The sequence below is a fragment of the Hippoglossus stenolepis genome, chromosome 1, assembly GCF_022539355.2.
Source record: "Hippoglossus stenolepis isolate QCI-W04-F060 chromosome 1, HSTE1.2, whole genome shotgun sequence".
NCBI classification, from domain to species: domain Eukaryota; kingdom Metazoa; phylum Chordata; class Actinopteri; order Pleuronectiformes; family Pleuronectidae; genus Hippoglossus; species Hippoglossus stenolepis.
The window spans coordinates 17,043,635-17,061,018 of NC_061483.1; the positions used below are offsets into that span (position 1 = coordinate 17,043,635).

At 41.2% G+C, this 17,384-nt stretch overlaps 1 protein-coding gene across 1 annotated transcript in view; it reads right to left on the reverse strand.

Annotated features, from left to right (window-relative positions):
• Positions 1-988: 988 nt before the first annotated feature.
• kiaa1549lb (KIAA1549-like b) overlaps positions 989-17,384 on the reverse strand; it is a 60,269-nt gene continuing 43,873 nt past the window's right edge. Inside the window, exons 12-22 of the mRNA XM_035154394.2 lie at positions 17,142-17,177; positions 15,513-15,703; positions 12,101-12,231; positions 11,127-11,251; positions 10,017-10,246; positions 8,914-9,046; positions 6,278-6,661; positions 6,089-6,183; positions 5,552-5,700; positions 5,222-5,373; positions 989-3,520 (exon numbers count right to left, since the gene is read on the reverse strand). Coding sequence (XP_035010285.2) covers positions 3,257-3,520; positions 5,222-5,373; positions 5,552-5,700; positions 6,089-6,183; positions 6,278-6,661; positions 8,914-9,046; positions 10,017-10,246; positions 11,127-11,251; positions 12,101-12,231; positions 15,513-15,703; positions 17,142-17,177 — 1,890 coding nt within the window. The 3' untranslated portion in view covers positions 989-3,256. The remainder of the gene's footprint in view (positions 3,521-5,221; positions 5,374-5,551; positions 5,701-6,088; positions 6,184-6,277; positions 6,662-8,913; positions 9,047-10,016; positions 10,247-11,126; positions 11,252-12,100; positions 12,232-15,512; positions 15,704-17,141; positions 17,178-17,384) is intronic.

The window sequence follows — 17,384 nt, forward strand, 5'->3', positions numbered from 1 at the left end:
TGCTGCCACCAGTGGTTGGGCAGTGAATAACAACAGTCAGAACTCCTGAGGATGTATTGTATCCTCAGCCCTACGTAACATCCTCGATATGTGTGTACACATCTATTATAGGCCCCAATATCGTATTTTGTTTGTTTTATACTGTACTGTAAGCAATGCGGTATTACAAGAAAACACATTTTTAAAATTATGTTTTTGTCCACACTTTTCTCCCTGTTTTAAGTGGAAAGATGAAAAAAGGTCACACATGTCTGTGCACCAATCATAGTTGAGCACAATTAGAAATTTTTGCATGAATAAAACAATATCCTCTCGCAATGTTAAAGAAAGTGAAAACAAATTAATATTGGATCTGCCCCCTGATCATGCCCCACCCCTTCACAAAATGTCATTAAACTCGGATGAGCAGTTAATCCTGCTAACTAACAAAAATCAAGTGCAGACAAAAACATAAACTCATTGGTCGAGGTAATAAGTGTTGACAGAAATGTGTTATTTTGAATCTAAAAAGAAGAATACACTGAATCCGCAAAATATATTGAATGCAATAGACATATTTATAACATAAGCATAGTATATATACATAGTATGTTTATATCTTAGTATAAGCTGAGTAGCATTGTCATACAATAAATAGTGTACTTATGAAATTAAATGATGACAGTACAACAAAAGACATCTGTGTATTCTGTGTCTCAGTTGTCTTTGTGTTTCAGCTCCAGCATCATGGCTGACGAAAGTCATTCAATGGTACTTTAACCTTTATTCCTGGAGCAAGGGCGTCTTCTTTTCATGATGTGACACCTTCACCTCCCTGTGTTGTAAATAGGTGGTAATAATAATTAATTTACCTCTACCACAAATACCAGTAGAGTCGACAGTAGTTTATGGCATCCTCACAACAGCTTCAATTTTTCTATTGCTCTGCAGGACAAAACAGCATGCAGACAGTAAATAGGGAAATTAAAGACACATATTTACTCTGTTCCTCTATTAAAGTCTTTTATTGAATTATAATCATGTATAGGCTAATATTTCTTTCATTCTCCATCTGTCTCAAGGTATCTCCGTCAGATCAACCTCAGAGGGACATCAAATATAACAATTTCAGGCAGATGAATAGGAAATGAAAAAAACAGTCAGGAAGACAAAAAGACAATGACGTTTAAAAGGTTTAGCTTACCTCAAATTTCATTTCATAGAATAAATAAACCAATAAACCCCTTTTATTCATCAAGTTTTCTCCATTATCCAGCATGAGAGTGTGGAAATGTGTTCACTTCTGGTATACACAAAAATGGTTTTACTGTATTTCGTACACTTCTTAAGACAATAAGTGCTCCTCTGAATGAGTGAAAGGAATCTTGGGAAAACAAGTTCGACTGAAGATTTAGTTGTTTTAAAGACGTTCATTTTTTAAGGGTTTGTCCACAAATCCTAACGAAAAAAACCAAAATTAATCCTGTAATAATATTCCAAAAAAAGAAGTAAATATTTAAAGTCATTGCCACTCATAGTTCTCTTTCCCAAGTCACAGCTGACAGACATCCAACAACAGAATTCATTTTAACTATTAGCATAGCATTCCATGTGATTTGCAATAATATAGTAAAAGTAGGCATCTCACTGTTTATTGCAGCACCCTGTCTGTTGGCCACCATGCCACCATCTGCAGTGGATTCACAACTTTCCATTTCCCAAAGCAAACATCTTGTTGTAATGACTAAATGACCTTTATTTTATTGGATAGTTCATCATCTTATGTTGTGCACTGCCCTTCTATAGGGGCCTTAGTCTTATTTAAAAAAAAGAATTAGGTTGACGAGTCATTCATGTGCAATACGTTCAGCTTTAAGTAAAAAAAAATGTAAACCTCCCTCCTTTATGACAAGCCACATTCTCCCTTATACAAGTAGCTACATCCATCTGAATAAATAAATTCATTCAGGGCAGCAAAATTGAAGATGTAAAATTGAATAACTGGTGTAGTTGACATTTATGTCAAAATTTATATTTTAAGCCTCAGCATATATGCAATTTGCAGAGGAGTCTACAGTCAGCTTGAGTCAGTTCTCAGGCAGGCATTCACAATGTTTACTCAAAGCTCAGGAGTGATAATGCAGGACCAGGACCTCTCATTAGCTCAGAGACCCACAGGAACAGGAAGGTAGGTGCACTCATTAAGATCGTTAAGATGCCTCGAGGCGCAGTAAACAAACGATGAACCCACCTTTATAAGAAGCTGTGGCACTGTTACCAGCAGCAAAGGGAATTATATTTTGGACAAAGATGTTGGAGTTGAATGTTTAATCATTATAATGACTTCCAAGTCATTAAGAAATAGTTCTTTGTCTTTAAGTATTTTAACAATAGTAATTAATTAATAACCAGCCATTACTTTTAATCGGACATGCCTGTGTCAACCATGTCAATGAACATCGTGCACACCCAATCATATATATCAAGGATAAAAGCTTCAATCTGTTTCAGATACACAAACGCAAACATTTCCAGCTACATGTCACATCATCATTGATGCAGCTTAAAATTAGATTTTCAGTTTGGTTAAACTAAAAAAACTGATACAAATATACTAGATTGATTCCATTTGATCATTAACTAGGAACTAAGGAAGTACAGTTTAAATCAATATGATCAATTAAAAAAACAGATCATTAAAGTCAGTGTTTGTTACTTTTATGGTGTGATATGAAAGTAAACTAAAGATTTAAAAAAAAGTGAATAGTAGTTTGATTTGGTATGAACTGATTTTCATATCGTCCTAGTTGAACTTAATGGTCTATAAAAAGAGATAAGATACATGATGTCCTTATACTTTATATACACTGCGGTTTACACTTAAACATCTGACAGGAAGTATTTGGTCCTCTCAGTTCAGACAGTAATGCTACTTTCCTCTTCTCAGCCGATGCTGATTCACAAAAAAAGTCTGAAACTGGAAAAATGCATTACCCATATTTAGCATATCCTATTAAGAGATTCATGATGCAGTTATCTGGGACATCATTGTTAGAGGATTTTTTTTTCTAAATAAAAAACAACAACAATCTTCCGTTCCTTGAAGTCAGCAGTTGAAAAACACTAATAGAGAGTGAAAAGAAACCAATCAGTGGGCGATTAGTGGGTAAAGAAGTTCAGTTGTTCTACAGTACAAACATCAAAAATCAGTCTGAAGGAGTACCGCTTCTGCCACTGAAGACACAGTTAACCCACTCCTGCACACGCGGGGGCAGGATTAAAACTCAAACATCTCGTTTTGTTTCTTCGCCAGCTTGGCCACCTCCTGCCGGATGGCCTGCACGAGTGCAGAGGTGGAGAGGCTGCTCAGGGGCATGCTGTCCACGTCCTTCACCACCTGGGGAAGGCTTTGCTGGGATGCTGTGCTTGGGGCAACGGACGGCTGCTCCAGTGCCTGGTTGTACTCCAGCGGCAGCCTGGTGGGGCTCCCCTGTGGGTAGCGAGGATGAGGAAAAGCCTCGACATACCCAGGCAGGGGCACCTGGAAAAAAGGTCAACATGAAATCAGTAATACAGCGACTTAATATCATTGCTTCCCACAAAATGAATGGCTGCCAATGGGAAAATAAGAAGGATACAGTGTGTGTGATGGTTAATTTTGCTGAGTGAACATTTTCTCATCCACTGCTTTTCTAGAAAGAAATAAATGGGTGATGAGGGAAAATATACACAGTTATATGTGGCAGAAAATAATTATAAATCATCCAAAACAACAGGGAATATAATGAGTGAGGAAAGTAATGAGATTTGTAGATGTGCAAAACTTATAGACTAATTTATTCCTTAATTCCTTTATTAGTGTCATAGAAAAGGCGGGGGGGGAAAAAGGAAAAAAGGTGTTTGTTTCTAGGAATTGTGCTGAACTACCCCGGTTGTGTCCACTCAAAGGCAGCCATACATTCACTTCAGCAAATGGTCTCTAAATGACACTGGTTCTCTAAAAAGACACTATGTGAAATCATCTGGTTGAAACAGGCGAAAGACAGGGAAATAAGGGAGTGGAGGGTAATAACAACAAATCAGACAAGACAAATGGAAGCTGTGCTATCTTCATTAAAAACAGAGAAGGAAGGGGGGGGGGGCTCAGAGCTGGAAATAGCATAATGAGGCCCAATCCTGATCAAGGGTAGATAGTAGCATTTTTAATCAATGTCAGTGCCATAATGAGAATCTATGCAAACGACAACACAGAAGTTAGAGATTTCTATTATTATGATCATATTCTTTGTGTTTTAAGAGTTAATCCTGCTGCAGTGCTATAGCTCGCTTTCAGGCTCTGGGGGGTAGGGCTCCAGACTAACGTCTTACATTGGTTGCACCGGTGCTCCTAACTTTTTTCATTTTGGGTGCATCTAAATTATGTGCTGGTGTACCAACAAATTTTCTCTGTGCCTTTTGTCACCACAATAATACATTATACCTTGTTTTGACAGTTCCCATATATATTGGTCATTTCATCAGGGCTGGGTATCACCACCTATTTCCCAAATAGATTCGATTTCCAATTCAAATCAATATTGATTCGGTTAAGGATATGTCTGAAAGAGTCTGAAAAAACACATTTTAAGTAATAATATATAATTATGCACTCACTGACAAGAGAGTGTATCAACCATAGACTGTGTACATTACGATGGAGGAACCGTCTCCACATCCTCCCACTATCCAGACACGACTCAAAAATATCCCAGATACAAACGCTGCCATCTTGTGCATTTGGAGCAGAGACTGCACAGTAGCGATCAGGGGACGGAGCCGCAGTAGTCAGGTCCTGTCGATACTTGTGCTCGACCAAACATGAGCAGTCTCAAATGTCAATCATAAACTTTCATCCTGTTTTTACAGCATCAACTAACTGATCGAAACCAAACAAATTGACATATGAAGAAACATCTGTGTGATAAGAACTACCTAAAACTTTTTCGTTTGGTCCATGTCCCATCAACTAACATGGAACAGGTGGGATTTATGACTTACATTGCAGGCAGACACCATCGATCATTATCTACAGTCTATTGTATCAAGAGGCTTCTTTTGTTTTCGTAGCACTTTGCTAACTTGTTCATGGTCTGGATGAAGAGCGGTTGGGGTCACTGGGACAAATGCCTGAAAACTGGGACTGTCACTACTTAATCAAAACATCTCTTCACATTATTGTACCAAAATATGAATAATTCCTTACAGAGTCTGCCCACTGTGGTGGTACATCCTCAGGTTCAGGTGGATAGGACATCCAGGAGGGACTGTGGTAGGAGGTGGGTGGTGTGGACAGAAAGTATTCTGAGTAGGCGGACCTGGAGGCTGGGATGGCATAGACGGCTGTTATTGGGTTTCCTGGAGAAACAAGATGAGAGAGCGATGAATGTATTATTTCCACATTTACTGGGGTATGTAGATTAGAGTAAAAAAAAAAATCATTTCGAGAGTTTATTTTGTCAAATGATTACTCTCCTCAAGCAAAGCACGTCATGAGTTACTCTTAAAATACAAAGTCAGCTCCTCATATTCTTACCTGAGTAGTTAGACAGAGGCTGCTCTGCAGTGATAGATGGAAGTGCTGCTCTGGTTGTTAGCCCATATGGGTTGTTGTCGTGTCGACTCTGCATTTCAGTGACAGATGTCTCTGAGCTCCTTCCCTTAGGCCCCAAGTCAGAAGTGGAACTGAGTTGGACAGAGATGGAAGAGGGCAAAAACACGGAGTTACTGTAATGCTGCACCAGTGTCACTAGATGGCAGCCATGTTCCACATGGAAAAAGTCAGTTGCTCATTAACATTCTTGACATCTCTCAATGCACTATTTCAAGATTAAAATTTATAGACGGCCTCAAATCACCTGTGCCACAGCACATTACCAAGGGAATATGTGGTCCCTGAATATGAATTTGAATGTGAATAAAAGTGGAATATCTGATGGGCTGCATCTGTGTGTGTGTGTGTGTGTGTGTGTGTGTGTGTGTGTGTGTGTGTGTGTGTGTGTGTGTGTGTGTGTGTGTGTGTGTGTGTGTGTGTGTGTGTGTGTGTGTGTGTGTGTGTGTGTGTGTGTGTTACCGTCTTAAGGCGGCCCCAGGCGGAGGTCCAGTGCGAGGTGGTAAAGGGGGAGGAGAACCCATGGCCATCTCAGGAAGCTGGGTGAAGCGAAAGGCCTTAGACAGACAGTGAAAGGCATTTAAGGTTACACAGCAGACTCTATCACACGTCACTTCTCTCGAGAAGTGGAAATAATGTCGTCCCACTTACTGGTTTAGGCAGGCTGCACTGATACACGTCTGCACCATATGAAGGTACCCACTGCAGACCCCCTCGCCCACAGTTCATCGTGCCCGGAGCACTGGTCACAACATCTACGTAGGGGAGGGGAGGCGGGGTAGGGTTGTAGTGGTCAGGAGGGGGCTGGTGATGGTTGTGGTGGTGGGACTGCCGTCCGGAAGTGGACTGTCCCCCTGAGGCCAGGCTGAACGCCTCCTCCAGCAGCAGGTGCATCTGCTGCCGCACTTCATCAATGGACGGCTGTGAGCTCAGAGTAGACGTCTCTGAGTGGCCTTTCAGGCCCCGGCCGTACATGTATCCCCGCGGACCCATTAGACGGTCAACATTCGTCTCTTCAATCAACTCAGGCTCAGTCTGAAACATATACGAACACAGAAACGCTGCTGTGACTTCAGAATCTACACACATTTGGAAGTTGGACTTGCTAGTACACATCAACAGTGTGAGATGTTTTATAAAAGAGTGTGCAGGTGATGGAATCTGTATAACATGAGCTAGACTGTCACTCAGTAGAGAGCATTCCTCTGGTCTGTATTTTTATTTGGATCTGCACTAAATTTCTCATAAATATCAGTCTCACAAACATGATTTTTTTTTTTTTATCAAGATCCATGAATTATTCTTTGAGAAATCAAGGAAAATGTTTTAAAACGCTGTATCTCACAATGTTAAAGAAAGTGAAAAAAATCCTGGATCCACCTAAATTGAATGATTCCTCCTTGATCTATGCCACATCCTTCCACCTAGTTTTTTGCTAATCCGTCAAGTAGTTTTTGCATAATCCTGCTAACTAAACATCAAACAAATGCTTATCTTCCTTGGCAGAAGCAATCAAAAGATATGAAACTCCGATACAATTGTTGTAAGTAAAAAAATAAAGCACTCAGGTAGAAGGTAGTGTTGTGGGAATGGCTAGTCACACTTCAGCCACAAACCCAGGTAGATGTTTAACTGGGTGATAATCTGCACTTCTCTGCACTTTTTAAACGGCTTCTGGAAGCCATTCGCTGATATTATTTTATATCTTCCTTCTCTGTGTCTGTTCTCTTATCTTAAATATATTCAGTGCAACCATTATCCTCTCTCCCCTGCATATTCATTGCCTCGAATCATTTACTTGCAACTTCGCTCTATCTTTCCCATCTTTTTCTCACATTTTCAAAAGTCCCTGCGATTTTATTCTTAATTTTTATCATATCCTCTTCTCCTCCTCCTCCCTCTTTCAACCTCTGTTTCCATTTATCCAGCCCTTATACTCGGTGATGAATTAATATGAGTTCAGGGCTGCCCTACTTCCAGTGCGAATAAGACTGTGGCCACATGAGACCCAGTGTATAGTGCACCTCATAAATCAGCCCCACCTGCTACATGAAACGACGGAGACTTGTATCTGCAGGGACGGGGCCTGCAGCTACACACAGCTCACAGTGATCAACAAGGCCAGGAGTTCTGAAAATGGACCGTGTAGCTTGGACTGACTACTGTGCAGAGAGTGAACACATGCCGAACACATGGCTACACCGAGTTTAGTCACAGCAAGTACACAACAAAAAAAGAGAGTCATGGGGAAGGTTGGAATCAGAAACCACTCTATATCAAGACATTATCAATTTGTGGAGCTTGTTGAGAGGCTTATGTAACAGAATTTATCAAGTTTGTCATGTTAAGACCTCCAATATTGTGCTCATGCCACCACCCTGTTGTCCAGAGAGCCTGGTATTTCTACATCAATGTAATAGAAGCTATTTTCACATGCCATAGTAGAAAAAGCACATGGTTGTACTAATTAATGTTCCGTATACTGTTATGCGTACATATGCCAGTGAGCCAGGAGGCACGATACCAAAGCCAGTTACACCTGAGTTTTTCATGTTGTGATACGTCAAATTAATTAGAACAGCAGTTATTTCTATACCAGCACAAACCAGAAAGCAAACCCTCTTCAGGAACAACCTGTTCTGTCTGACTTCATGTCAGAAAGAGCCACATCAGTAAGGTAACAATAAAAAAGATAAACCTGCCATCCTGACATGTATTATATATCGAAATGACAGGACCTTATAAATATTACCTGTTACCTTAAATTATGAAAGAACCACTTCTCCTGTGCTGTGGCACACTTGATACCACACCTGTTTCCTAAACAGGCTAATAACAGACCGAGTTATCACCAATGAGCTCTGATTGGTTATTATCTTATAATCTTATTGATGTAAATACAGTGACATCAGTTTATTTTAAATTATCATCTGAATTTGCTCACCAGCATTTAACCACATACTGTTAACAAACAAATGTTTGCATTTGAAAAGTATTTCCTCAGCACATCAATAACACATAAAATAAGATGTAAAGTTTATATGCAATTCTCAAGTAAAAGCTACTATTCCTTGTGCATCGCTTGTGCATGAGCCTTCTAAATGTTTATTGCATATAACCTACCACATTTCAAAAGGTAACGACACAGTGTTGGTCTGTCCATTATTTTTATATATTTCTATACATTTATTATTTTTATTTTGAGTATGAGGGCCATTTTCCAAATGACAAACTTTAACGGCATCTTTCTGAGAGACGGGGTCAGTGGATGATGAAATGCGACTCACGTCATAGCCGCTGTTGCGGATGCCTCTCCTGGGTCGCTCCCTCATAACGAGCAGGTCCATCTCCGTCCCTCCAGGACTCGGACTGCTCAGACTCTGCCGGCTGCGATAGGCCGTCTGCCCTACCTGGGAGTGCCTGCCAATTAGAGTGAGGAGTGGAGGCAGTTAGACCTGGGGTAGTTATTAGATTAAAGCATTTCAGTGATTTTGTCCGTTGTTTTCGTTTGCCTGCAGTGGAAGGGACTTGGGGGGGAGGAGGGAAGATGATGAACAAGGTTGGGAAAAGTTTTTACTTTTCAGAGAGTTACATAAATCGAGACACATGACAAATAGAATAGATGTATAATAAGGAGACTGAGAAGAAGATGAGTGTGTATATTCCCAAAAATATTTTCAAAATGTTACACGACAGGCAAAATGTGAGATCAGCCAAGTGTTTTCCACAGTAAGATGCAATATTGATAAGTGTACCAAAATATCTATACACAATCAGTGACTGAGGGCAAGCTAAATGCTAATGAAACTTCAGCTGGGGGAACGTGTGTTGTTGGTGAAGCTGATCGGCTACAAGCTAATTTCGACCGTAAATTACTGCGAGAAAATAACATCACTTATACATGAGCCACAATTCACAAGCAGCTTTGTGTTCTGAGTGCAGCTAGTACATGTTAATCTGGTATGGAAAAGACTGTTTGAATTCTTGACCTAAATCTGTTATATATCCAAACCCGGTCCATCTCTATGTGCATCTGTGAAGCAGAGGCAGGACCGAACCAACACACTGGACCATCCAACACACTGCCAACCCTCTTATCTCCATTACCGCAGCTCAGGACTTGGATACGACTAATCACACAGACCTGATGGGTCTCTCACTGCCGAGTAAGACAGGATAATGACAAAATTAGATGGGGCCTGATTCACTTATCTATAAGCTAATTAGACAAGGCAGGGGTCAGTGGTTACAGATATCTGGGCATGGTGAGAAGCCCAATCAGCCAATATTGTGTCTGTTAAAACTGTGACCTCGTCTCCTCACAAACTTATGTAAGCATGGATTTCACTTTCTGTTTACACCCAGGTTCCACTTGCTTTTCCACTCTCACCTCCTGTGAGACTTGACATAAGTGGAACCTCGCTCATCATCAGGCTCCAGTGGTCTGCCATGCTCACCGGCTGCCCTCTCATGGCCGTGCCGCTGTCTCTGCGCCGGGACTCGACTGCCGCTGCTGCCGTCGGTGGAGGGGAAGTCATAGTAGCCCTTCCTCTTGGCCTTCAGCCTCAGCTTGTTCCTGTAGTGCTCGATGTCGGACTTCTGCTTCAGAGCCAAGTTCACCTGCAGAGAAGAAAAGAGCGCGGGACGCGATGGAACACGGGGAGATCAGGATGGAAACAAGACGCGGAAGGTTCTTCTTGCTGTGCCTGGTTTGGTTCTGCTTTGTCTAAGAAATGTGTGTGGATACAAGGTCAGAGGGTTCATGAGAACATGAAGCTGTTATGCAATCATCAGTCAGAAAGAAACAGGACATGTTTCTTATTTTTCATGGTTAATATATGGCTTCAAAACTGTTTGCAGTTAGTTTCTAGTCTAGTAAAACAGACACATCTTGTACTATACAATTTTCTGGGGAATAATCTCACAATAAATATGTATATATATATATATATATATATATAAATATATATATCTTCCCTAATCTTACCTTAAACAAATCTTCATAAATGATCTCACTAATTTAAAACTGTGCTGTAACATTTCTTCTCTTCTATGTTTAATTTTACATTACTGCTGCATCTTTTAAAGCCCCTGAAATCTTTTTTCTCTATACTGCACTAAATATTCACAGCTAAGTAAGAGCAAAATCAAAGTTAAAAGTTTGGGAGAACACAAACTTAGTATGAATAAAGAATTCAACACTAAAATGCTCATTATTTTCTGCAGGACTGAAACAGTGTGATCATGATTTGATTGATTTCAACAAAAACAGACAACCCCATAACTGTATCAACAATTTGATGACCATGCTTAACTATGATTGGTGTGAAGTAATGTGACCATCTGACCCTTAAGACCAGTGAGAAAAGAAAAGACAAAAACTTTGACATATACTTAGAATATGAATTTAAATGTGGTCTGTATGCGCTCTACTGTGTGTCATTCTCGTTAATGATGCATATCAGTCTGCAAATCTCTACTAACGGCTGTGGTGCTTCACCTCTCCGTTGACAATGGCTGAGTCGTGGCTGCGGACAGACGATGCAGGGTGTGAGTAGCTGGGCTGAGCCACCACAGGCTTTATGGAAATGAGCTGCAGGGAGCCAGAGGAGGAGTCATATGGATCTGAGGAACAGAGAGGGAGTTCACTCACAAAGAGACTACAAATACCTCTAATCATTTACATTGTCAGTCAAAGAGGAACAAACTGTCACGCTGCCGCCTCACCCTCCACCTCTCTCTCTCTCACCACCTTGTCCCTCTGCGGCCGGCACAGCGGGATTATGTCAAACATCAAGTCGCCTGCATCAGCAAATGAAGAGGCGGACAGAGACAATAGATCACATAGATATGGCTCAGGGCTCCGAGGTTGTGCCAATGCATCTCTGTGATAGATGGAAGAGACTGACTTTGCACTTTTTATTCCTTATCTGACATCAGACAAACTAGACTCAATCCTAGGTTCCCCTCGACTCAGCTGATGAATTATTCAAATCCATCCATTAAGAAAATCATAATCTTGAGAGCGCAGTCCAATTTACAAGCAGAGTTTTGAAATTTGATTAATTTAACTCGCACCCGCGGCACGAGGAACAGTTAGCATCTTGAGATGTGAGACTTTATATGCGTCTTTTATTATTTGCAGTGCTGAATGTGCTGAATGTGTGTGTGTTTTATGTCACAGCATCCAGTTCTCTGACATACTGTATCATATCAGCAGAGTGTCTGTCTCATGCATATTCATTGGGTCCATCTTTGCTTGCGGCAGAGTGGCTACATGTCTGGATGTACATACAAAGGAAATGATGCAGTGGCAGTGCCTCTGTCTTAGGGAACCTGTGTGCATGAGACCCCAAGATGTTTGGAGAAGTTTCCCGTGCAGGAGGGAACTGGAAAAGACACACCTGACCTTGCCTGCAGAAGGAGCTGTAAAGAAATAAATCATTTGTATTTGCATCGGCCTGTGACTCTCACCGTCCCTCTTGCGCGTCTCCTCCTTTGTCAGTTTCTGCTGAGCTGTGACTTTCGGCGCCGTCAAGCCCCTGCCGGAATTCAGCTTCTCTGATTCGTTGCTGATGACGGAACCGTCCTCGCTCGGCAACTTGCTGCAAGTAACCATAGCAACAGGAAAGGCGGTGAGCTCTCGGAAGGCTGGGCACGCAGCCAGGTTATGTCATTCCTCCCTTTAACAACCTCACCTTCCTCTCCCCCAATGCTCCAGCCTGAGTCCAGCAAACATAATAAATCATTATTGTATTTTTATGTATGTGTGCTCATATTAAAACCATCACTATACCACTGCTTGTTTTTAAAGAATAACAGTTGAGTTTAAACTTTTCAGCCCTTTGTGTTCAGGTGTTTATTTAATTGATATCCACTGGTTTTTACGATAAGATAGAAAATCCTGGTACAAGAAATGGTCAGCAACTGGTCACATTTCATATTTTGGAATAATAATGCTGCAAACCTTTGTGTTTATATGTGAGTCGAGTGTGTGCATTTGTTAATGTATCTGTCCGTTTGTAAACTTGTTAATTTTCATGTCCTTGTGTCTCTTCTTCATATGCATTGTGTCTGTGTTCATCACAGTATCAAAACCAGAGTGTGTTCATGTCCGGGGTAAAGCAGGACTGCTTCTCCCATTAATTGGACAAACAATTGCTTTATCCAATTCTTGTTTCACAAGCTTCAAACACTGCAGTGTAGTTGGAATTAGAGCTGATCAAGCGGCGGCTCAGAGGACCACAAGGCTGACAGTGACATCAAAGCGCCATGGTCTATCCTCTAATTGTCTGGTAAAAATGATAACAGCAAAGCGAGACAGTGGAACAGCGGCCGCCCTCCCCTGCTCTCGTCTAGGCAGTGCTGTGGGGAGCTGGCTCCATGCAACAGTCGCGGGTTCCACAAAGACTTGTGATTTGTAATAATTAATTGAGGTGTACAGAAAACTCTGGCTGCATGAGAGGGAGGTATGGTTGAGCCTGAGTTAGTGTCCAGGGGCTAACGGACGTGTGTGACCTAAATACAAACGAAGGGATGACTTCAGAGAGGAAGAAGCAACTGTCATTTGTCTATATCCATCATTTGACATTAAAGAATCAAATTTACCTCATAGTTCAATCACACAAGTTTCTCTCTGGGGGGTTCATTCACACATTGATGTAATTTCAATTACGAGGTACAACAGATGAATGAAAAGCTTTAAACTTCACTCAGACATCAACAAGAGCTGTAAACTTACACCTGATTGAATGAACACAGGATTCTGTCAATCATCAAGTACAGAAATAAAAGAATGTCTGCACTTGCATAGCAAATGTCCACCCCTCCGTTAACTACACTGCTGATACTTTAGTGGGTCGCGGGGGGAACTGCAGCCAATCCCGGCTGTAATTGGTCGAGAGGCAGGTACAGCCTGGACAGGTCGCCAGCGTATTACAGAGCAGACATACAGAGACAAACAACCATTCACACTCACACCTGAAATTAAACTAACCCAGACCTGCATGTCTTTTGGACTGTGGGAGGAAGCTGGAGTACCCAGAGAAAACGGACGCAGACACAGGGAGAACATGCAAAATCCACAGACTCCGACTCAACTGGGATTCGAACCCCAAACCTTCTTGCAATGCTAAACAATGCTAAAAACCGCAAAAACTGAGCTGCCCACTATAGCAAATATCTAAAACAAAATATTGCACTATATAACAGTACAGTGTTTGCCATTCACACAGTGCATCTATTTGCAGCACTTTCACAATGAGAAGGGGGATTTTTGGGGTTAAGTATCTTGCTCAAGGACACCTCGGCATGCAGAATGGGGAAGACAGGGATTGAACCGCCGGTCTTTTGGTTAGAGATCGACAGCTCTCCCAACTGAGCCACAGCCATCCGATTGTTTTATCTTGTTTTATTGTTCATCATTTGTGAAGCACCTTGAACCTGTATGAAAGGTGCTATACAAATAAAGTTTGATTGATTGATTGATTGATATATTTTCCACCGTTAAACCAGAATATCAAGGTCACTGGTCGGTTGCCAAAGTTCTCCTTGAGACATAATCTCATAAAATCACAGAAACCTTTTAGACAAATAGTTTGATAAGCAACAAATAAACAACTTTTGCTGCCTCAGAAGGCTCCGAAATAATTACTCCAGGACCCTCAGTCCATAGATTTCCCGTTGTGTCACATAAATTTCCCTGGATCTCATTATGCTGCGGGGCTTTGAAAAATGTTGCCCTTTTGCTTTTACTCGATTTAATAATTTAGCATGATTTAACGTGGCAATTAATTTCAGAAACGCTGCCACTGACTGTCAGATGAGGGAAATGGTCCATTTCACCTGCCCATACAGCGAACCCTCTTAATGACGGCCTATCACTCAGCATCAGGGTAGAACGAGGACAGACAATAGGGCTGGAGGGACCGGAGTGTTATATCACCCTGCCTCTCTCTCTCTCTCTCTCTCTCTCTCTCTCTCTCTCTCTCTCTCTCTCTCTCTCTCTCTCTTTGTGTGACCCAGGAGCTTTCTGATAGAGCAGCACGCGACACACACACACACACACACACACACACACACACACACATTGTAAACACTTTGGATGTTTGCCATCAGTAGGATATTTCAGGTTGGACTGTCATGGCTGAGCTGACTATCATCTGGTTGAGGAGGACACATGTTGCCCTCTAACATGCCAACATGTTAAATGAGACAATCACAGCTGAGACTGATGAAAGCTGAGGCTCGTCTTTCCTCTGCTCTACTCTACACATTCGCCCTCAGCCAAACACATGTTAAGGATCTAAGAATATATTTTTTTTTATCTCCGCTATGAACTACAGTATTATTATAGCATATTTTTTTCTTACACAAAAAGTGAGGAGAATTCCGATTTCATTTCATCTCTTTGAATTTTAAAAGTACTTCCACCAGCTGATAACTTAACTTTAATGTGTGCAAGGTTTGGACTTGAAACGTGAATTCTAATAAACTCAAACAATGTCTCACATGTATTATTGGGTGTTGTTTGCCATGAAGATGCCCCGGGCTCTTTCATCATCATAATCTCTCTACCCATTAGTTCTGCCAGACACACAAATCTGTATGTAAACGACATCTTTTTAAATCGACCGTCATGTTCTAATGTTTCTACGGGTCCTTGATTGAAAAAACTTTGAATTTCATAAGGTATTGTGACCTACATCGTTGCTCTTTATGCAGTGTTGTATCTTACCTCCAAAATAAAATAAAAGTGACTGAATGTCGATAAGGAGTAGCCCCACCTACAGTATGAAAAATCTGAAAGCTGTAGTTAAAGTGAGATTTTTTAAATATATTTTTGTGATACAGGTGTGTATGGACATGTATGGAGAAAATTTAATACCTTTTACGTTTGTCAACGCTGAGGCTTTTCTTGTTGGCGGTTCCGTCTTGTTGCAGGGCCTTTTCTAGAGCAAGCGGCGTGTCTCGAATCTGCAGGGACATGACTAATGTATCCTGACTGACAGGCAGGGTCTCCTCGTCCCCTCCCTGCTGGCCCAGGTGCTGCTTGGCATAGTCGAACCCCTGGACCGGCTGGTGGACGGGTTGAGTGAAGATGGAGAAAGACAAAAGGGACAGCTTAAGGAACGATGAAGATGGGAGAGAGACAAACGTGATAAACATCTGAAAATAGCTTAAGAGTGTATCCTTTTCCGAGATGTCCGGAGGATTTAGAGAACTGGACTGGGATGACTGTGCTTCTCTGCTTTGAAATAGATAAGCACAGATTTAACCAAGGCCCTTTTTCATCCTCGTCCAAATTCTTGTCAAAAAAATGATTCACAGTGGGCGGTGAGAAGATGAGATTTGCAGACTTACACTGACATATGAAGTTAAAATATAGAGAACACATTGGACGATGAGAGGGTGGAGGAAGAGGAGCCACAGTGTTTTTACCGCACACGTTTCTCTATAAATATGTCCACAGGTAAATAGGAAAGGGTTCAGAGGGGGTGAAAGGAGTTCAAAACTTGCACAATACACACACTCACACACACACACACACTCAATATTTAGGGTGGCTATAATTGCAGCGTCATCAATTCCAGAATCAATAAGTGATTCTCTTCTGACTGAGGAACATGTCTCCTCTCTCTTCCCAGCACACACACACACACACACACACACACACACACACACACACACACACACACACACACACACACACACACACACACACACACACACATATATACTTAAGTGTGTGCTACCGTAGCTGGTTTCAAAAGCAGAAACTCTCTTGCGAGGATGTGTGATGAAAGTGAACGCAATTGAGGAAGTCGTGGTGCAAGAAGCTCAATCAAATTTTAATAAACACTATCTATATAACAATAACTTTTTACATTATTTATCTCAAAGAGCCAACAATGTACATAAAATGTTGCTTCAGTGGTTTTTCACGTGTGTGCATAATAATAAATATTTTCCCCATGACTTTGCAGGACCTTAGAGTTTAGGGAATAATAACTGCTCCAGAAGCAGCACTGAAGTTTAATACAGAGGATTTTGAGACTACCTCTCTAATGAAATTCTATGAATAAAGCAGTGGCACATGTTCAGTGTTTCACTCTGCATTTTCATTATTACACACTGATGTATAACAGTGAACATGGAGCTGCAGAGATCACGTTGATTAGGACACTGTGACAACCTTGATGTAATGGAAGACAAAACAAACAAGTTTCAGTTAATACCCACAGACACAAAACACTCATTCTGCTTGAGATCCGTAATGAATTCTCTCTGTAAAGCTTCATCTTTTAAATTGGAGGCTGCTGCTTTCAGAGGAATGGGCGACGCCAGCCTTTTATCCTCATGCTGTTGTATCGTGAGTTTCCATCAGCAGAATTATTGAAATATATCATAGGTGATGTTGGCATGGAATCCCATTCAAATCCTACTGTCAGCACAGCTGAGCACTGAAGATGCAAACAGAGATGGGTAATGAGGGGAAACAGAGAAACGCAGATACCTGGTGATAATAGCCCACATCTCTGCGATACGTCATCTGAAAACGAGCGGAAGACAAAGTGTTTTAAGCAGTGTGTGTTTGTGTATGTGTGTGAGTGTGTGAATCCCACATATTAACACAGGTCATACATATTGAAAGTTCAGCTCCCCTGCTACCCTACCACTCTTTTTTACTTATGACTAGAACAAAATGACATGTTTCTATCCTGGAAAATTCCTGTTGAATGATTTGGAATTTAATAAT